Source organism: Triticum urartu, chromosome 1A, assembly GCF_056163025.1.
Source record: "Triticum urartu cultivar PI428250 chromosome 1A, HENAU_Tu73, whole genome shotgun sequence".
Lineage (NCBI taxonomy): Eukaryota > Viridiplantae > Streptophyta > Magnoliopsida > Poales > Poaceae > Triticum > Triticum urartu.
Genome location: NC_141873.1, coordinates 387,184,452 through 387,206,890, shown reverse-complemented (window position 1 = coordinate 387,206,890; position 22,439 = coordinate 387,184,452). Strand labels below are relative to the sequence as shown.

Genomic DNA, 22,439 nt, shown 5'->3' with positions numbered 1-22,439 from the left:
TTTCACCATTAAATCCGTCTCGGCGAGATCTTCAAAACCAGACCCCATGTTGATATGTTTCAACGAAATTCTTTTTGCCCAAAAATTGCCATGTCGTTTACACTGTAGTTGCCATAGTGCTTAAACTAAAGTTGCCATATGGCAATTTTAGTTTGTTAGCATGACAATTTTAGTTTTTTTATGATGGCAGTTCCAGTACTTTGATCATAAAAATTATTTTTTGTATGAACCATGGCAATTTTAAGTGCATGTATCATGACAATTTTAGTTTATGGTTCATGGCAAGTCTAGTTTCTTAATTTCCTGTTTTATAATATATCAAAATTTACTTTTAGATGTAGAAGAAAATAGCTGAAACATATCATGGCAACTTTAGTGTAAACATCATGGCAATTCATATGCAATAGACATGACAACTTTTATCCCAAAAAAAATTCGTTGAAATATATTGATATGAGATCTAGTTTCGAAGATCTCGTCGCTAGGGATTTAATGATGAAAACGGATCTTCAATCGGATTTTTCATTTAAGAGATAAAACATTTTAAAAACTAAAAATTCAAAAAGATCACCACATGCATGCATATGGTGATGTGGCGCGGTCTGTGTGTTATAGGGCGTGTGGGCGGGTTTGGCTCCCACCACAAATATGGGCATTAGCGTTGCCCTAAATATAAATAGAATAATTGAATGAAAAATATTTTCAATGCATGGTTGCTTGTGGTGATGGGTCTTTTTCCATGCATGATTGCATGTTGATGTGGGTCTTATCTCATCCATAATTGTGTGATGACATGACATGCTTGTATTTGTATCGATATCTATATCTTATCTCTCTACTAATAAAACAAGGTGCGTTTCGTCAATTTTTTCATTCGTTCATCATCGAAAATATTTTTTCTCTATCTGAGGTGGTATTAAATTTTTATGTGTTCGTCTGCTAAAAAAAGGCTTTTTCAGAATTTCATACATGGTCGCACGCTGTGGCCCAGCGAGCCAACAGACTTATTTTTCTGTGCACGCAGTTGGAAAAATTATCTTTCCCTTACAGAGCGACAAATAGTTGGAGCTTCACACAGGACAACCAATAATGGGCCGGCCCATTTTTCTTTGTTTCTGTGTTTTACTTCTATTTTTATCCTTCTTCCCCTATCTGTTTTCCCTACCAAGTTTATTTTTCTTATAGAATTTATTTCATAAATTCAAAATTCTCAAAAAATGCCAGTATTTAAAATAAAAATCAAATTATAGAAAATATTCAGAATTTCAAAATTTTGTTGCTATTTTGAAGAATATTCAGAACTTGAAAAAAGTTTCCCATTTTTCAAAAACTTTTTATTGTTTTCCAAAATGGTTCGAGATGTTTAAAAGGAAAATGGAATTTTAAAATTTCAAAAAATGTGAAAATATTCTTGTTTTAGTGAAATTTTCATAATTCAAAATAATGTTAAAAGATACACATTTTCAAAAAAAGTTATGAATTTTCAACACATGTTCCCATTCTAAAAAAATGTGCACAAATTTCAATAATATTCATGTTTTTATTAAAAAATGTTGATGTTTTCAAAAAATGTTTGTGAATTTTAAAAGATGATTTTGTTTCTAATTGTGTTCGTGTTTTCTATAGGTGTGCATAATTTTGAAAAATCTGTTCAGGATTTAAAAAATGGTTCATCTTTCCTACAATATTCAGAAACTTCATATATTAAAATCTCCTCGATTGAAAGGAAAAGTAGATTGAATAATTCGTGTGCCTTCTCTGGCGAACGATGACGTAACAAAAGTCTTAAATGCCTTCGATCAATGAATGGAAAAATAACGGATTGATTACTTTACACCCGGCAAAACCGAGAAGCTAGATTTTCCATTTTCATATGTCTACAAGGTTTTGTTTGCACATATAATTCTCACTAACTTTAAATGCATATTATTTTTTCCTGTTGCAATGCACGAGCATATGTGCTAGTATTAAAATAAATAAATTAGTAAGAATAAATCTCTTAGGTATATAGAACAGGGAAACACTTCAAGCAAAAAGTCTCATCCACGAAACTGATCAGACCACTGGCCGATGCTCATTATGCATCCAACGTTAAAGCCCACGTACTCATTTCCATCTAAACCTAACTACTCCCTCTGTACCAGTGTATTAGACACATTATGAAATTCAATTAATCCCAAAAATCTTTGGCACGGTGTATTAACACTATATAGCTAGGGCGACAGAACATGAACTCCGCGTCTTCATCAGCTTCACCGTCTTCACCATCGTCTTCTGTCTTCACCGCTGGCATCTTCATTCCACGTGCTCCTCCTCGCCTAGATAATAGGGGAGACTTTGCATGCGGTCTTGGGTGGGGAAGATGCTCTCGACATCGGTGAAGATGTTGTAGGTCATGAATGCGATGAACTCGCAGCCACACCAAAACACCTTGTCGAGGAGGTAGTAGGCACTGGAGCGTTTGTTGAAGTGGGCGAGGAGTGCAATCGGCGACAAGCTGGCGTTGGGACGCATCTCCTCGAGGCAGAACATGATCGGTGAGCCCGCTGGGAGGTGGGAAAAGCCAGCACGGAGGAACCGCTCAGCCAACTCCCTGGCACCCTGCCACCTCGAGATCGCCCACACGCGAAGTGTGGTCTCCACCATGATGTCGGTGGGGTAACGCTGCTCCGGCACGGTGGGTGGCATGCGGAAAGTGGGTCCGTAGTATTGCATCTTTGATTGGATCTTGCTCTGGCTAATTTGATGAAGAAGAGAAGAGGGGCAGCGCAGATGGAAGAGTGTGTTGGAAGAGATACTACCTCCGTCTCGGTGAATAAGTCATTCGCGTAGTTCTAGAACGACGATTTAACTATCTAAATATGTATTATATGTAACAACAAATATATATTTAAAAACTACACCCGTGTAGAAATCTAATGATATACTTTTCATGACATATAATACATATTTAATTCCTCAAATCGATGACATAAAACTACACGAATGACTCATTCACCTAAACGGAGATAGTACATAGGGCTGGCTGGTTTAAATAGCAATGTTGCTACACTGAAACAAGGCGCTCAGGCTGTAGGTGGGACTGTAGTTGGGAGTCCCACCATAATCCCACTTAGTCCCACCGCTGCTTGCCGGGAAGTAGTGGACATCCCAGAAAATGTTTCGTGGATTAAGTGGGCATAAGAGCATCTCCAACAGGCGCCGGTCGCGCCGCGCGTAAAAAACACATATGTCGCGCGCGCAGCGGCTGGTTTGGCGCGGCGCGCTGCGCCCGCTCCAGCAGCCGTGGTAAAATGCAGCGCGCGCCGCTCCACCAGGGCGCAAAAAAAGCAGTACACGCGCTCATTTTAGGCTAAATGTAGGCATTGGAAAATAGATAGATTGCATAGATTTTAAAACGATACAAAGGTATTTTACATCCGAAACATAGATTGCATAATAATTAAAAACGACAAACAATAAAAAATGAGATAGATTGCATAAAAGAACTTCTCTAAGTCGCTATCATCACTATCATCACCATTATCCTCCTCGGCGGTGTCGTCCGAGGTATCCAGCCAGATGTCCAACCACCGATCATCGTTCGGCGTGAAGAACGACTGCCCACCTACTGCAACGAGATCGGACTGCGCGTTCGCCAATGCCTTGCGCCGACGCCTGTCCAACCGCGCCTCGCGGCGCCTTCGCGTGTCCTCCTCACGACGCCTTGCCTAGTAGGCCTGCTCGTAGGCGACGTCCTCCCGGTGGCGGTGGCGCCACTCCGCCATGACCCGCTCGTCCTCCTGGGCGACGAGGAGGCGGCGCTGCCACTCAGCGTGCTCCGCACGGTCTTGTGCCGTGTTCAGACGCGGCGGCGGGGCACGGTCGAGCGCTTGCTGGAGCGTGTAGACATCCTGGAAGTTCATCTGGCCGCGCGACCGACCTAGGCGCCACGCCGCCGCGTCGTACGCGCGGCCGGCCTCGCGCGCCGTCCCGTACGTGCCGAGGCCGAGCCGGAGATCGCCGAAGCGTATCTTCGCGTAGTAGCCGCCGTTGGGGCGCAGGCGGACGCCGCGGTAGCCGGACGCTCCTCGGCGGCGCGGCGGCATGGCGGCGCATCGGTGGCGGGGCGCTGGGGCAGCGGAGGCGCGTCGGTGGCGGGGCGCTGGAGCGGCGCGTGGCAGAGAGAGAGAGAGGAAGAGGAGAAGAGGAGGCGTGGAGAGGCGCGTGGCGCGCGCCGCACTTTATAGGCGCGCCGGAAGTAGTGCGCAAAAAATGGCGCGCGAGCTGATGCCTTTTCGCACGCGCGCGCAAGCGGTTCCCGCGCGCGTGGTTTTCCCGCCGCCGCTAGAGCGCGGCAAAACGCCCCGCGCGTGCTAAAGGTTGTGTTTACCACACGCGCGTCATTTCGCGCGGCCGTTGGAGATGCTCTAAATAGATTGTAGAAGACTTGAAACGATATGTACTATGTGCAGGTTTTGGCTCTCGTGGCGATCATAAACCTCAATGCCTCGTCATCTTTTGCTATTCAGTGTTGCTCCTGCACGTGTGACAGAGCCACGACTCGGACGGCGGCTTCACCTGCAGCTGCCGCATTCGCTCGGACGTCGAGTGCAGCGGCGAGGAGGGTGCCTTGCCGCTCCTCCTCTCCCTGCTCATCCTCGGGCTGCCGCCGCCACCGCCATCCGCGGCCGAACGGGCCATCCTACTCAGGGCCTTTCTGGCGTCGGTGCGGTACCTCCTGCTCGTGCCAAGGATCGACATGCCCAGCCCGGGGCCGCCGGGACTCGACCGCTCATTTGCCACTGCCGCTCATCTTGTCCTCGTGCCAGTGCGACGGCTCGCCGCTCCGTAGCCCCGAGCTCCCTCACTAGGACGTCGCCCATCGTGGTGCTCCGGCGAGGAGGGGAGGTGCGCATGGCCCACGGGCACGCCGGGCTCCACGGAACCCGCACAGCACCGGCTTGACGCAGCAAGGAAAGAGCACTGTGAACCCGCACGACCTCGGAGGTGTCTCGTCGCCTCGCGCCTCCTCCTCGTGGCGCCACGCTATCTCCTGCGGCGGCATGCCATTCCAGCTCTCATCCTCCTGCTGGAGAGTGGGGACGTGGCGCTTGCGGCGTGGCATGTGCATCTCGAGCCTGGCCGTTGCCGGTGCCTCGTCGTCGTCGTGCTCAGAGCGACGCGCGGCGCGGCGCGGGGATTTATTGGCGCGATTCTCCGTGGACGGCCTGGCGATGGAGTTAGCCGCAGGGAGGAAGCGGTCCATGATGAAGCTGGACACGCGCCTCGGCGCGGCCGTCGATGGAGCTCAACCGGGCGAGAGCGCGGCGAGCCGGTCGGACGACGAGATCCTGTCGAGCGCGTCGGAGAAGGTGTCGTCGTTGTTAGTCGCTGCTCGTCGCGTCGGTGGTGGTGTTGCCGCCGTGGTATGCCCGGCCGCCGCCGCCGCCGCGCCCCGGCGGCGGCCTCGGGGGTGGCGCTCAGCCGGCTTGCTCTATCCAGTCTTGTCACAAGTGGGTTACGGTGGGTTCCCAATGGGCTAATAGGGCTAGCCCACCAATTGACGGGAAGCCAATGTCCAGTTCGAGCATTTGTGAGGGTTTCAAACAAGAGAGTGGTGAAAAATAAGCAAAAGTATATAGTATGGCTGGAAAAAAGCTCGAAGCTCGTGAGCTAAATGTGTAGCTCGTGACTCGGCTCGAATTGATTCAAACTCAAAGAATAACGAGTTGAGTCGAGCTTTAGTTTAAAATCTTTTATGAACTGAGTTAAACGAGCCAATCTCACAGGTACTCGTGTAACTCACTAGGCTCGGTGCAAAAGACCAGCCACTCCCAATCCAAAAATATCAGCCACTCAACACCCTGCTTCCAGGCGTACAACACAACGCCCAGTCGTTCAAGGCCCACCCAGGAAATTAGAATTGTTTGGTGATGTATATGTTTATATATACATAATCATTTTGATCACATTTGAGGTTTTGTGTTCATATCTTCGACGAGCTTAACAAGCTAAACAAGCCAGCTCGCGAGTTATACGAGTCGAGCCAATCTTGAGTTTAAGCTCAGTATAGTAATGAGTGGAGTCGAGCTAGCTCATTAGCGAAACGAGCTCTAGCGAGTTGAGCTAGCTTGTTAGCGAAACGAGCTCTAGCGAGTTAAGCCGAGCAGGCTCGACTCATCTTGAATTCTAGCCCTAGTATAGATCATGGACAAAACCGAGCACAACTGAGGAACCAGGGGAACAAAAATAGAAGACCCATGAATTTATGGATAATACAGAAAGATTTCCTGTCATCGTTAATGCTATCCTTTCAGGAAAAGAAAAGGCGACGCTATTGGTGGTGCTAAGCAAGCATCACAAGGCTTTAGGCTACTCAATGAAGGATGTAAAGGGGATACATCCATCCATTTATTCTCATGCTATCCGTATTGAGGAAGAAGCTAAACTCGTAATTGAAAACCAATGGAGACTTCATCCAGCTTCCAAAAACGTGGTAAAAAAAGAGGTAATACGTCTCCTTGACGCAGGGGTAATCTACCCAATATCTGATAGTAAGTGAGTAAGTACGGTCCATTGCATTCCTAAGAAAGGAGGAGTTTCTTTAGTAACTAATGAAATGACCTAGTCCATACTAGGGCTGTTATTGGATATGGAATGTGTTTTGATTTCAGGAAATTAAATAAGTGGACTAAGAAGGATCACTACCCGTTGCCATTCATAAATGAAATACTGCAGAGGTTGGCTAATAACTCTTATTTTTGCTATCTTGATGGATATTCTGGGTTTTCACAAATACCTATCCAACTTGAAGACCAAGAAAAGACTTCACCTGCCATACGCATATGGTAGAATGCCACTTGGTATAAGTAATGGACCAGCTAGCTAGCGCTTTTATTATCAATTATCTATGTATTGTGTTAGATCGTGTGTGTGTACGCGTGAACTTTAATCTATCCTTAATCTATATATGTCCCGTGTTATACACGCCCCCACACACATACATATATATGTCCTATATGTTATGAGTGTATTATTAAGGTCTTATATTAATGTTGTGTGTTATATATATTTGTATTTTATTTGTCCCAAGTTTTGGCATGACTAATTTTATTTGGAATTAATTTCGGCTATATCATCAAAAAAATTTAGAAAAGAAGAGCCGCTCGCAATATTGAATTTATGCACCGCCGTACCCCGAAAAGTAGGGCTAATAGATGCATATAGGGTTATATGCATGTTGTTACCTCAATCCGTTATGTGTGTCCATTTGAAGTCTCACTATTATTGGGCCAAATATATTGAGCCAAATATATTTAAAAATCATTGAATTGAATAAAGTGTGTGTGTCCATTTAAAGGTCTCTATTTATTGAATTAATCTTCACATTTTTACGTGAAGATTACTCAATCCAATAGTGTACTCATGCTTGCCAAATCAAAAATTAATTTGATGGGAGCCCTATATGTTGATAATTCAACACAAATATCACTGCCAAATATGAAAGCAACTCCCATAATTCAACACATAATGATGAAAGCACAATCATAAATAATCCATTACATAAATGAAGAAACACTAATATAGTTCAACACATAAATGATCTTTGCCCAATAAGATGAAGCAAATAATACAAAGATTCTACTCATCACAGGTATATTTTATTTTCTTGATCTTTGTCGTGAACCCTTCTTTCTATTTAAGCAGATCTTCAATCATGTACTCCTGCCTCTTCTTATCTTCCTTGAACTGATCCATTTCCTTCTCTGCCTTCACCAACAAAAACGTGTGCATGCTGGTAGTTGATGCATCAAGCTTCTTCTTCTCCTCCAAATCAGCTCTTGCATCAGCCAGAGCTTCTTCGGCTTTGGCCTTGAGGGCTAGTGTCACCTACTTTTCCTCAACCATTTGCTTAAGCTTATCTTGGGCATTCCTCAGGTCATGGTGAAGCTTCTCAATCTCATCTGTGAACTTAAACCTTGTTTCAACATTGTTTAAGGCATCACGAACTCTACCATCTCTCACTTCAATGTACATTTCTCATAGTTTCGATGGGGATTTAATCAGTGGACTCAGCCACACAGGATCAACCCATTGCACAAAGTCAAATTTTTGTCCAAACTACAATATATATGTCAGAGAAGAATCTACTAGGAAGTTACACAGCAAAAACTCCATTTGAATGACTGTAAATAAGTTCTTTTTTTCACAGACCTCCCCTGAATAGGCCAAGAACCTCCTGCCAGTCCAACATCCTTCAAATGCAACAAATTTGGAGGCACTAAATTGCATTTACAATCGATAGGCTAATCTCCATCATCGGCTAATCTGCTATAATCAGATTCGTACATTGTATTTGGACCATAACAATACAAATATCCATAGTAAATAAATAGATATCAGTACTGAAATCCAAAATCCCCAAATCGATATGAATCCTAACCCTAACCGATATGAACCCTAACCCTAGATTGACGAGAATCCTAATCCAAAATCCCCAAAATCAGTGCTAAGGGAGTTCGGGTCGGTGGAAGATTCCTTGCCATCGCCCCATGAAACCATGTCGTCCTTGAGCGGCTATGGGAGATCCACGACGCTGCGGCAACAGGAGGTGACGTGCAAAATGGCAGGGGACAGGAGGGGGACATGAGCGAGAGAAGAGGAGGGGGAGGACATTGTCTGATATGTGCCCCACATCTCATTGTGATCACCGGCCCCACACACGGCCCACTCATCAGCCTCTCGCGGATTGGCTAGTCATACGTCGCCAATCATGTCATAGAGACCAGCCTCTCGTGGATCGCCTCGACAGTCCTTCTAGAAAACCGCATCTGACTGCTCTACTTTGGTGCTAGGGTACGGTCGAACGGCTGTAGTTTGGTGCTAGGGTTTGGAGGGGTTGGGGGAGGGGTTTGGAGATGGTCAATGGGGTTTTGTATGGTTTGACCAACATTCAAATGAGCATAACTGATAAAAAATTGAAAAATACAAAACTGGCGCACATAGTCGCTTTAAGTGATATACTTTCGATAAAGAAAATATAAACTTCGTCTATGGTTAGTTTTATGAGAAAACCTTCACAAAACTGAGCTACCTCGAACGAAGTTGCAGAGAGTTCAAGGCGCAAGTGAGAGGGGTTTAGGATTTTGAATTCAAAACAATTACAAATGCTTCATTATGGAGTGACTAAGAATGATCTGAACTTACCTTTTCATTTTCATATATAAAATGTGTTTTCTAATGGTTTTCTAGTAAAGCATAAGTAATTAAAAATCGAAAAAACGAACATTAATTAAACAAATAGTGAGACTTCAAATGGACATTATATAGATTGAATAGGTCTTAATAATAAATATTTGGCTCATTTAGACAAGGTAAAAAAACTTGATTACAAATGGGGTTGTTTACCCTAGCTTCGGAGCTCATTTTGAGCATTTGGAGCTTCGGAGCTCATTTGGGGCTTAAGAAAACATTGCAACATCACACACAGAGAAATGGACTTCAAATGTTGGTTCAAATTCAAAATTTGCCTTAAATTCAAATTTTGCATCAAATATGAATTCTACACAAATTTGACATAAGAGTACAAGTAGCATTTAACATTATGGAGAAGTGAACAAAATGCTGGTTTCTACCACCTTCGGGTTGAAAACTCCAGAGATCATATGCGGTTTAGTACCACACGGCATGCTAGTTTCCATTCTAACCGCGAGCCGAAAAGCAAGTGCATGATCAATCCTATTCAATTGAAATAAAGGGCGAAAAATTCAGCAACCCAAATTGTTGGGGATATAACCCCACGGTATGACCCGGCCAGATTATGGCCTGGTTATCTAGTGGTGACTTGGAGAGCAGATTCGTTATATGGACGAAAATAACTATGAAGCTCAAGGCCCAGGATGTGACTCATAAGAGCGGGCCAGCTTATGGCCCAGCGCCTGGGACACCGGCTCGAGGAAGAGACTAAAAGGAAACTCCCATACTTGGGAGGTAAGATAGGTAGGAATCAAACTAGGACACGGGTTGTAATACAACCCGGATTCTGTTGTAAACCCAGGGCCTTGACATGTGTATAAAGGGGAGCCCCTAAGGTAGAAAGATTAAGTTACAAGCTCTTGAGTACTAGGCTAGCCATGTCGCACCCTTGTAATCGAGGTCTCAAGCAATAATCAATCAAGTAGGAAGTAGGCTATTACCTCCGCCGTGAGGGGCCGAACCTGGGTAAACCCGTGTCTCTCGATTCAAATCAACCCTGTTCAAGCTACTACCTAATTGCGATGGCCTCATGACTAAGTCCTTTTTCAAGGACATCTGCCATGACAAAACCACGACATAAATAGGTATGATTTAAGCGACTAGAGGTCAAATACTGCCTAATTTATGCGTTTGCTCATCAATTCGAGGGGAAACGACAGATACCCAGATGGAATCCATGAATTATCCACCTCTTATTCGACACAATCATCTCCACGATCGATGGGCCGGAGGGCGTCCTCCCCCAACATCGCTTCTTAATCCTAGATTAGGGGTTGATGTGACAGAGGCATGGCGTAGCCGATGAACAGAATAGGGTTAGAGGATGGAGGGCACGACGCCGGCGCCGGCGGAGGAGGCGGGCGGGAGTGGCTCGGTCTGTTTTAGACAAGGCGCTCCGATGTGTCTCCCTGCAGCCCCACTCATCAGCACGTGATGGTCAAAGGAGGACCCGACCCTAAGCAACCCCACTCGTCAACACTTAAAGGTCAAGCCATTGACCCGACGACATACATCCAGTTTGACCATTTGTGAGAGTTTTAGAAAAGAGGGTGGGGGGAAGTGAGAAATTTTAGAGCGCGGTGACAAATGAGCACAACTAAGGAAACCGGGTCACTATCATAAAAAAACCTAAATTCATACCTCAACCCCTTGGGTAGGGGTTTCAAAGTATGAGGAGGTAGTTCCTCATCTCCTTTTCTCTCAAGTACCTCATAAACTTTATTTAGGCGCATGCAAACCATTGTAGTAGCATCCATTATCATTTCAGTTTTCTATTTATCTTCATCCTAGAATAATGATTTAGGCCTTACTAGCAAAAAGCCCGTGCGTTGCAACGGGAGAAAAAATAGCACACGCTCTTAATTTACGAGATATGGTCTATAATCTGAGAATTTGTAACTATGGCCTAAACAAAGATGGTCTTAGCCCACAAAAGCGCAGTTCAAGATTCCATGGGTATTTTATTTCAACACGGCTTGCATATAGATTTACTTCATACAAAGAAACAGGCAAGTGATCATGCATTTATTCAGACAAAAACAGACGATGACACATTAGACACTACGGAGACATGTGTGCATCAAGGGCGGTTTTTAGTTTAAGCATCACCAACTTAGGGTAACTTTTGAACACTTTTTTCACATGCATATTTCTTAAATACATGAAGATGATGTCCCATCTTTATTGGTCCTTCTTTTATTTTTTGTCATGCATGTCCTTATTTATTGGGTGTCTCTATCAAATTTATGTTCAATTTCGTGTCCAATCCTGATTTTGCTTAGGTGTTCATCCCCAATCCGAATCACTACCGGTATGAAAGAAAGACGGATAATGCATTATTAATTAAGATTGCACCCTAGATAGTATTTTTTAAATTGTTAATAGGTAAAATAACATCATATTCAGATTCTACATATTTTTCTAATCAAAATTCATATATAACATATTAAATTTAGAGTTACCGTTTAGAAGATATGAGTATTTTAAAAAAACATTTGAATTTGATATCTACTGCGGGTTTAATGTCAGAAAAATCAGATGTTTTTTTTTATAAAATAGCATGACGGACTAAGAATACCTATTTCTTTTATTAGTAGGTATAGACTAATACCCACTCAACCTCATCTTCCGGTGTTTGGAGATGAATTTCAGCCAGTTGATTCAATTTCCGCTCTTCTTTATCTTGAGCTTCTTCTTCATATGGTTTGCTTAATACATAAGAAAATGGGAATTTGATCATCTCATCTCACCACTTCATTGAGATAGACTTTATCTTGATGTATGCCCCTGCAACATTCAAAAAAGAAGTTCCAAAAACAATAGGGGCAATCTTTATCCTCCGAAATCATCAGTACATAAATATCAATAGGATAAATGAGTGAGCCTATTATAATATTGACATCTTTAAGAATGCCACAAGGCTTCATGTCTATTTTATCTGCAAGCTTAATAACAACATTGGTGGGCACCAGAGTACAAGGAGAAATCTCACTATAAATTTTTGTATAAAGACTGTAGTGAATAATATTGATTGGGGAACCAGGGTCACACAACCCAAAATAGGACTCGCACCTGAAGGAACATGACAAAATTTGTTTACCTACATTCTTACTTTTGGTGCACCCTTTAAGATAAGAAGTTGTGTCTTTGTTTAGGTGGACTTCTTTGTTCACAACTGGTATAGGTGTAGCAAGTTCTTTTACTATATCAACATAAGGTGGCATCCCGGTTCTAACTTGACATTCTTCTTCCCCTTAGCCGAAGGTGTTCCCTCTGGCTTCTTATTATTTGGCTTATGATAAGGTTCTTTCGGTCTCTGATAACCCACAAGTATAGGGGATCAATTGTAGCCTCTTTCGATAAGTAAGAGTGTTGAACCCAACGAGGAGCTAAAAGGTAGAACAAATATTCCCTCAAGTTCTATCGACCACCGATACAACTCTACGCACGCTTGATGTTCGCTTTACCTAGAACAAGTATGAAACTAGAAGTACTTTGTAGGTGTTGTTGGATAGGTTTGCAAGATAATAAAGATTACGTAAATAAAAAGTAGGGGCTGTTTAGGTAAAGACACAACTAAGTTAGTTTTAGTAAAGAGCTTTTTGTTACGAGAAAGTTATTTGTCCCTAGGCAATCGATAACTAGACCGGTAATCATTATTGCAATTTTATTTGAGGGAGAGGCATAAGCTAACATACTTTCTCTACTTGGATCATATGCACTTATGATTGGAACTCTAGCAAGCATCCGCAACTACTAAAGATCATTAAGGTAAAACCCAACCATAGCATTAAAGTATCAAGTCCTCTTTATCCCATAAGCAACAACCCCCTTACTCGGGTTTGTGTTTAGTCACTCACGCAACCCAATATAAGTGAATTGTCGGTGTCAAAACCGGCGGATCTTGGGTAGGGGTTCCCGAACTGTGCGTCTAAGGTGGATGGTAACAGGAGGCAGGGGACATGATGTTTTACCCAGGTTTGGGCCCTCTTGATGGAGGTAAAACCCTACGTCCTGCTTGATTAATATTGATGATATGGGTAGTACAAGAGTAGATCTACCACGAGATCGGAGAGGCTAAACCCTAGAGGCTAGCCTATGGTATGAGTGTATGTATTTATTATCTATCGACTAGCCTGGCCCTAGTTTATATAATGCACCAGAGGCCTAGGTTAACAAGAATCCTAGCCGAATACGCCGGTGGGGAGAAGTCCTTGTCTTGATCGCCAAGTCTTGTGGAATCTTCCTTGTACGCGACAGTTGTCCGAACTGGCCCATGAGTATACAGCCACGGGGGTCCTCGGCCCAATCTATCAGATCGGGAGATGATGTGTTGAGTACCCCCTAGTCCAGGACACCGTCAGTAGCCCCCTGAACCGGTCTTCAAGTTAGGGACGCTCCTCGATTCTTCCGAACTGTTCTTCATCTTTTGTCGTCGGTCTTGAAAACTGGTTCAACAAATCTTCTCATCTTCGATCTTGAGGATCGCCGAAATGAATTCGACAAGTTTATACATCGGGTATCCGAGGAGCCCCTTTAAGTTTCCGTCCTTTATCAATGCCTTGTTATTTTTATGCCACACCTCGGGTTTGAAATTGTTCCCGGGCGGCAGCGTCCTCTTGCGTCCGAGCTCCAACGCCGGACTGCATTCGAGGTATCTTTTGCAGCCGAGCACCAACGCCGGAACGCTTCCCAGCTCTAACGCCGGAATGTATCCAAGCTCCAACGCCGGACTATGTATCCGAGCTCCAACGCCGGACTGTATCCGAGGTGTCGTAAATCACCTTGGTTAAAAGAAGTTTGAAGGAGTTGAGCCAAGCTTAATGCCGGAAATGCCCTCTATGGAGCCAGCCACTAACGCCCGAGCTTTATGCCGGACTGCTTCCGAGGTGGTGCAACACCCCGAATGTGGGCCGATTTTTGTTAATATTTTTTATTGGTGCAATTTATTCTCTGCCGAGATATATAGCCAGTAGCCCTCAAGGTGTGTATCGATTTAAAACCCGAGATGCACCTGAAGGATGACGTAAGACCGCTGATCCCAGTAGCCGCTGAGACTCAGGTTGATTTGCTAAATCGGCCTGAGGATCAAATCCAAGCTCGTCAGAATACTTCGGGACACTAAAAGCGGCATGCTCAGTCCTCGAGACTCAGGTTGGGTGCGGCCGACCAACCTAAGGATCAAAATCTCCTCGGAAACTATATTGCACATAAAATTTTCTGCATTGGACAAGCAATGCAGTAGCCCCCGAGACACTGGTCGGGTGGTAACACCAGATCAGGGGATCAATGTACCCCTTTAATATTTGTAAATAATAAGCCCGAAGCCCAGTAGCCCCCGAGCGTTAATGCGTGCACGGGTGGCCGAATTAAGGATCAATATCCATAGTAAAATCACAAATTATGTGTAATGACTCTATGTATCCAAGTACTTTACGTCATTAATGCTCGGATCCGCATTGTACAAAACTTTGTTGACCGACCATCGGCTTCCACCTCCTCGGCTAGTAGCCGAGGAGTGTTTGTCCTACTTTATAAAGCCTTTATGAGGGCAAAGATTTACGACAAACAAGGCAATCTGGCCATACGGTTTTATGAACAAAGGTACGCAGAGAGATATGTTATATTACTGTTTAACATAAGAAAATGTCTTCCAAAGAAAATTGTCCCGCTATCGGTTCCTTTCTTTGGGTTGTCATGCCAACCATGATCATTAAACCTCAGCTCTAATGTAAGAGCAAAATATTGAGGATTTAGTTTGGGAGGCCAGTTAATAGCCCCCGATAGTGTTCGGCGACAGTCGGGGTCAAGCCGTAAACACTTTGGCCAATGTTATGAACGGCCCATCATTTAACATAGTCATCGGATCGCTGACCAGTTTATGCTTATTGTGAAAGTCAGTTTTCGGCTTTCTTCACTGAGGTGCTTAACCATGTGAGCTGGAAGCACAATCGCAGTGGTTCTCCCTTTGCACGCCTAGCCGAACAAAACAGAACGTAGGAAGCAAGTGCAGGAGCCGGACAACCCAACTATTGACCGAAGACACAATTCGAAACCGATGCATATATAGCAATATCTGAGAATGTTTTTGCCGAATCCCTAAAGGTGTCCGGCGTTGCACTGCGAGACTAATTCTGGAAAAGCACAAATAGTTTAAAAGTGCCAAAAAGCTTGGAAAACCAAGAAACGTCAATAAAAACATGACATCCGAACAATATCAATTGTTCGGTGCCAATCCGAAAGTTGGTCTTAGAAAAAAGAAGTGCTTCTGTCGTGCTTTAACATGATACATCCTATCTCAAGACTACGAGCGGGTCAGCCTACGGCTTCAACCTCCTATCCCGAGGGCGGAGTACTTCTCATCAGGCCAGTTTAGCAAACTAAACTCTAGCGACTTTGAGAGAGAAATTAGGCTCCCCGGCTAGTGACCGCACACTCGTGCTGAAAAAGGAGTGATAAATAATAATAATAATAAAACTTTGCAATGATTAAGAAGAAGAACACTTATTGTAAAACGTCTCGAATAAACTTAAGAGCCCCCAAGTGACTTGGGTAAAAGAATGATTGCATGTACCGAAGTACTTATATCATATCTATGTTCAACCGAACTTTAAACGCGTATTAACCGACCGTCGGCTTCTCCCTCTTCGGTCAAGGACCGAAAAGTGTTATGTACTCCATCTGTCGAGAATATCGACGGTGTTTCCAATAACCAGGCAATCAGGCCATAAGGCTGTAACAGACAAAGCGCGCTCAGGGAACTTATGCTATATTACTGCGAAGTGTAAGAAGCATCTTCGAAGAAAATAGTACCCCCACCGATACCTTTCTTCGGTGCTCATTGTTATTATGAGACTTGTGCAATAGATTTTTTGTACTCATGAGTTCCGTTGTGTGCCGACCATCATTGAAAACTATAAGAGCGCTAGCTTTCGGCTTCACCCAGTCTGAGGTCCGGCTCGGGCGACCCGATCGTGACAATCGCAGAGGTGCTCCCTTTACTCCCTAGCCGAACAATCGGGAACGTAGGGGTAAACACAGGAGCGAGGCAACCCAGCTTGCAAATTGCTTAAGTCAATATGGTGCATATTGTGGCGTAATACACAAACAAGGAACGAAGCCGTACAAGTATAATCATATGCAAGTGGAAAAGCTTCATGAAGGAAGCCCCCAAATGAAGGTATTTGCATTTATGCTTCACAAACAAAGTTTGGACAAGGAAATTTTTTACGAGCAACTTTTTTCCAAAAAAGTATAATGCTTGATCGAACCAAACGCAAGTTAGAAATTAAAGCTTTGAGCATGAAAGCGACTTAGCTGGTTAATGTGTTCGGTATTGATGACGCGGTCCGAGCTTGATGCGGGGCAAGGTTCCATCCCCCAAGCTGGTCCCGAGGTGGCGGAGCGGAGAGCTCGACATGCCAAAGTGGTGACATAGCACGGTCAATGCAGACCGACAGAGTGACGCCGAAGTCCCCGGATCATTTTCCTGTGCACAAAAAATAGTGCAAACCGGAGATAATAGTAATAATGATAAAAAATGTTGCATAATAAATAATTTATGCAAAGTGAGGAATAGAAGAAATATGGCCTGACGCCGAAGTCAATGTCGATGCAGGGCGTCGGCGTGATGTAGTAAAGGCATGGCAAAGCCTGAATTCACAGGTCGGTCCGAGCTAAGGATGCGGCGTTCGCCGGACTATGTACGGAAACTGATCGAATCACCACGCGACCGTCGTTAATGCGGTCACCATTTGATAGACCTGTGTACATATCATGGACAAACCAGAGTAATAATCCTCGGGAAAAATGAACCCAAACAAGAAAAAAATACTCGGATTAATAGCACCTGGTTTATTTGTTGTAGCAATCCGAAGGAAGGTGATTCCCAAAACTGGGACTCGCTCCGCACACCCATTGCCTGATGGGCGATAAAACAACGGCATGGCAATGCTGGTAAAGGTTGACTCATCGAGGCAAAGCCCTCGGCCCAGCTAACGTGACGGAGCTGGTTGGCTAGTGACGCTGAAGTGTCCGGAGTAGGTTGATGAAGAGATGGCGAAGCCCCCGGTCCAGCCGAGATGTCGAAGCCTCGACGTCAGCCGATGAGTCGAAGTAGGTCGGCGTGATGGACACCAGCTTGAAGAAGCAATAGTGCGGCCCTGTCGATGCAGGTCGTGACGTGGTCGATGCCGGCTTGATGAAGCGACCGTGCGGCGATGCCGGTATGCCCGCTCCGTGTAATCTGTGGGGCGGCGATGTTGATGATGATTTATCCTTCGCGATGACGGATTCTTGTTCGGCTTGCCGAGATGATGATCCGAAAAAGTTGAGCTCGGCTAAAGTGACGACGTGTCTAGCGCAGGTCGGCAGCCGTGGAGTAATATTGCCGGACTGGTTTGACACCAGCATGATGTTGAAGATCATGTTCAAAAGATCTTAAAGTTAGTGGGATGTGTTCGGGAACAAAACACAATACCCCATACAAAACTTCCTTCAAAAGGGATGTCCGAAATCCCGTTCATAAAAAAGATGAACTCGGGTCGGATTCGTTTTCGCACAGAAAACAGATCCGAAAAATGATGCACTAATCGGAAGGTTCCCGGAGTTTGGACGATCGGATCGAGATGAAATTTTGAGACGTGATAGATATAGGAATTCCGCAGCCGATGAACGGTTGGATCTTCCAAAGGACATCCGAGCTAGAAGCTGGACACCACGCCCTAAACTCATCCAAATTCCAATCTAGATTCGACAGGGCTCCGGTATATCATGGATTGCCAGAGATTCCTCCATCGGAACTCGACGAAATTTTCCAAGATTGTTATAGACTCAATTCCGCACAGTTCCACCAAAGCGATCGTCAAAGCGATACTCGAGGAGGTGGTGGTGGCAGATACAAGTTCGCTGTCCAAAAAAAACAGCACGATCGCTTGAGGGCAATGTTGAAGTTGAGCCCTCGAGCTCCATAGATGATTCCTCCGTGATCTTGATAGAGATCGGAGTTGATGTTTGATGAAGGCCCTCGTCCGAACATGGTGATCCGAACACGGGGCGCAATTCTTGGTCGAACCAAGGTGACCAGTCGAACTGGTGATGAAGACGCCGAAGTCGCAGTTGATCTGCAGGCGAGCCATCGATCCTTTTTGTCGATCACACAGCGGAACTCTCAATGAAAGCACCAATGTCGGTGTCAAAACCGGCGGATCTCGGGTAGGGGGTCCCGAACTATGCGTCTAAGGTGGATGGTAACAGGAGGCAGGGGACATGATGTTTTACCCAGGTTCGGGCCCTCTTGATGGAGGTAAAACCCTACGTCCTGCTTGATTAATATTGATGATATGAGTAGTACAAGAGTAGATCTACCACGAGATAGGAGAGGCTAAACCCTAGAGGCTAGCCTATGGTATGAGTGTATGTATATATTATCTATCGACTAGCCTGGCCCTGGTTTATATAATGCACCAGAGGCCTAGGTTAACAAGAATCCTAGCCGAATACGCCGGTGGGGAGAAGTCCTTGTCTTGATCGCCAAGTCTTGTGGAATCTTCCTTGTACGCGACAGTTGTCCGAACTGGCCCATGAGTATACGGCCCCGGGGGTCCTCGGCCCAATCTATCAGATCGGGAGATGACGTGTTGAGTACCCCCTAGTCCAGGACACCGTCACGAATCATAAACGTATTGAAACACCCTGCAGCGAGAATCCCTCACGCTTGCGCGACATGGAGAGCACCATAGGACAGCACCAATAATAAAACATGCAACTCAAACCAATCACGATCATCAAATAACCCATAGGACAAAACGGATCTACTCAAACATCATAGGATAGCCATACATCATTGGCAAATAATATATAGAGTTGAGCACCATGTTTAAGTAGAAATTACAGCGGGTAAGAGAGAGGTTACACCTCTGTATAGAGGGGGGAAGAGTTGGTGATGATGGCGGTGAAGTTGTTGGTGAAGATTGCGGTGATGATGATGGCCCCCGGTGGCACTCCGGTGCCACTGGAAGCGAGGGTGACAGAGCCTCCCTCCTTCTTCTTCCTTGACCTCCTCCCTAGATGGGAGAAGAGTTTTCCCTCTGGTCCTTGGTCTCCATGGCATGGGAGGGGCGAGAGCCCCTCCGAGATTGGATCTGTCTCTCTGTCTCTCTCTGTTTCTGCATTCTCAGATTCTTCCCTTTCACCGTTTCTTATATTCCCGGAGATCCGTAACTCCGATTGGGCTGAAATTTTAACACGATCTCTATCCGGATATTAGCTTTCTTGCGGCAAAAGAAGGGCATCAACCGCCTTACGGGGTGGCCACGAGGGTCAGGGGCGCGCCCCCTTCCTCGTGGCCCCCTCGGGCATCGTCTCGCGTGGATTTTTCTTCCCAAGAATCACATATATTCCAAAAAAAAAATCTTCATCCATTTTTATCCCGTTTGGACTCCGTTTGATATGGATATTCTGTGAAACAAAAAACATGCAATAAACAGGAACTGGCACTGGGCACTGGATCAATATGTTAGTCCCAAAAATAGTATAAAAAGTTGCCAAAAGTATATGAAAGTTGTAGAATATTGGCATGGAACAATAAAAAATTATAGATATAATGGAGACGTATCAGCATCCCCAAGCTTAATTTATGCTCGTCCTCGAGTAAGTAAATGATAAAAAAGATAATTTTTGATGTGGAATGCTACCTAACATAATCCTGATCATGTATCTAATCATGGCATGAATATTAAGACACGAGTGATTCAAAGAAATAGTCTATCATTTGACATAAAAACAATAATACTTCAAGCCTACTAATAAAGCAATCATGTCTTTTCAAAATAACATGGCCAAAGAAAGTTATCGCTACAAAATCATATGGTCTGGTTATGCTCCATCTTCACCACACAAAATATTCAAATCATGCACAACCCCGATGACAAGCCAACCAATTGTTTCATACTTTTTATGTTCTCAAACCTTTTCAACTTTCACGCAATACATGAGTGTGAGCCATGGATATAGCACTATAGGTGGAATAGAATGGTTATTGTGGAGAAGACAAAAAGGAGAAGGTAGTCTCACATCAACTAGGCGTATCAACGGGCTATGGAGATGCCCATAAATAGATATCAATGTGAGTGAGTAGGGATTGCGATGCAACGGATGCACTAAGAGCTATAAGTGTATGAAAGCTCAGACTGAAAACTAAGTGGGTGTGCATCCAACTTGCTTGCTCATGAAGACCTCGGGCATTTGAGGAAGCCCATCATCGGAATATACAAGCCAAGTTCTATAATGAAAATTCCCACTAGTATATGAAAGTGATAACTCAAGAGACTCTCTATATGAAGAACATGGTGCTACTCTGAAGCACAAGTGTGGAAAAAGGATAGTAGCATTGTCCCTTCTCTCTTTTTCTCTCATTTTTTTGTTTTTTATTTATTTATTTTTTCTCTTTTTTGGTGGGCTTTTTTGGCCTCTTTTTTTATTTGGGCTCCTTTGGCCTCCTTTATTTATTTTTAAAGTCCGGAGTCTCATCCCGACTTGTGGGGGAATCATAGTCTCCATCATCCTTTCCTCACTTGGACAATGCTCTAATAATGATGATCATCACACTTTTATTTACTTACAACTCAATATTACAACTCGATACTAGAACAAAGATATGACTCTATATGAATGCCTCTGGCGGTGTATCGGGATGTGCAATGATCTAGCATAGCAATGACATCAAAAAACGGACAAGCCATGAAAACATCATGCTAGCTATCTTACGATCATGCAAAGCAATATGACAATGAATGCTCAAGTCATGTATATGATGATGATGGAAGTTGCATGGCAATATATCTCGGAATGGCTATGGGAATGCCATAATAGGTAGGTATGGTGGCTGTTTTGAGGAAGGTATATAGTGGGTTTATGGTACCGGCGAAAGTTGTGCGGTACTAGAGAGGCTAGCAATGTGTCAGGACCCCGATTCCAAGTCACGTCGATCTAGCCGGTAACACCTCATATCACATTGCGGCCTCACGCACGGTATCCCCACGGATGTCGCCTTACCATGGCCCGGGACCGTTTGCGCCTTTTGGTTCACGTATATGATAGTGTCGCTAGCATCCATATGACAGAGAACCCAGGCCGACATAGCTAGTCGTGAACCCAAAGCGGCACAGACCTATGGAGACAGGCATACATGAATCACATCGAGCATGTCGGTCATCAGCGAGTGAATCCGGGCTGTAGCACTGGGCTGACAGGACTCTGGGGAACCCGGGCTATAGCAGGCTAGGCAGGACTCCGGAAGTCACCGCGTGACATTTCTCCGAAGGGACAGACATAGGAACGAAGTGAAACACATGCCGGCCAGTCAAGTATCCTGAGCAGTAGTGCTAGGCTAGCAGGACTCTGGTGAACCGGGCTGTAGCGGACTACTATGGCTCAAGGAGCACTAGACTACATTTCCCCATAAGAGAGGCTGCCAAGGATAAACAACCAGATTGTCGGATCCCACACATACCAAGCATTTCAATCATACACACAATATGCTCGATATGTGCAAATACAGCATGGCATCACAACAAAACTCTACAACTCAAGTACTTTATTTAAAGGCTCCAGAGAGCCATACATAACATGTTCATACAGGTAGGGGTCACATGACCCGACACTCAAGTCCATACAAGCACATGCGGAAGCAAATAGTCTGAGTACAGACACTAGAAAGAAAGAAGGCTTGTCGAAGCCTGTCTATCTACATAGGGCCCTTCATGGCCAGGATCACCACCTGTGTGGCAAGTTACTCATCGGCGTCGAGGTCTACATAAAACCCATCGGAGGGGGAGGTGTTGTCGTCTAAAAACAGTAATTAAAGCAAACAGGAGTACAAAGGTACTCAGCAAGTCTTACAACAGAACCTACTATACATGCTCATTCTCAAGAAGGTGGTGGAGTTATTGCAACAAGCCAGCTTTGACTCTTGGCTAAGCTATCCTATGAGACACCACTAGTAAAATATTTTTCGCACACGAGTCCACTAATCACCAACACAATACTCCACCGGGGATCCTCCCTCGTCATCCTACGAGAGGGCCATCCTCGGTACTCACACTTATCTTGAGTCTTTTAGTAGTAACCATTAACTTGTCTATGAACTGTATAGGCAACCAAGTAGTCCTTTACCGCGGAGACGGCTATTCGAATAGATGATG

General features: G+C 44.6%; 1 protein-coding gene and 1 pseudogene across 1 annotated transcript; both read right to left on the bottom strand.

The window, feature by feature from the left end:
• Positions 1–3,710: 3,710 nt before the first annotated feature.
• LOC147991364 (ethylene-responsive transcription factor 5-like) lies at positions 3,711–4,088 on the bottom strand. Its single transcript, XM_087538640.1, has one exon. The coding sequence runs from the start codon at positions 4,086–4,088 to the stop codon at positions 3,711–3,713; it is 378 nt and encodes a 125-aa protein (XP_087394766.1).
• A 415-nt stretch (positions 4,089–4,503) lies between these two features.
• Positions 4,504–12,461, bottom strand: LOC147991363 (uncharacterized; annotated as a pseudogene).
• Between the last annotated feature and the right edge of the window lie 9,978 nt (positions 12,462–22,439).

What these genes read in the sequence shown, in the direction of transcription:
- LOC147991364 (XM_087538640.1), bottom strand. Translation starts at nt 4,088, where the DNA reads ATGCCGCCGCGCCGCCGAGGAGCGTCCGGCTACCGCGGCGTCCGCCTG.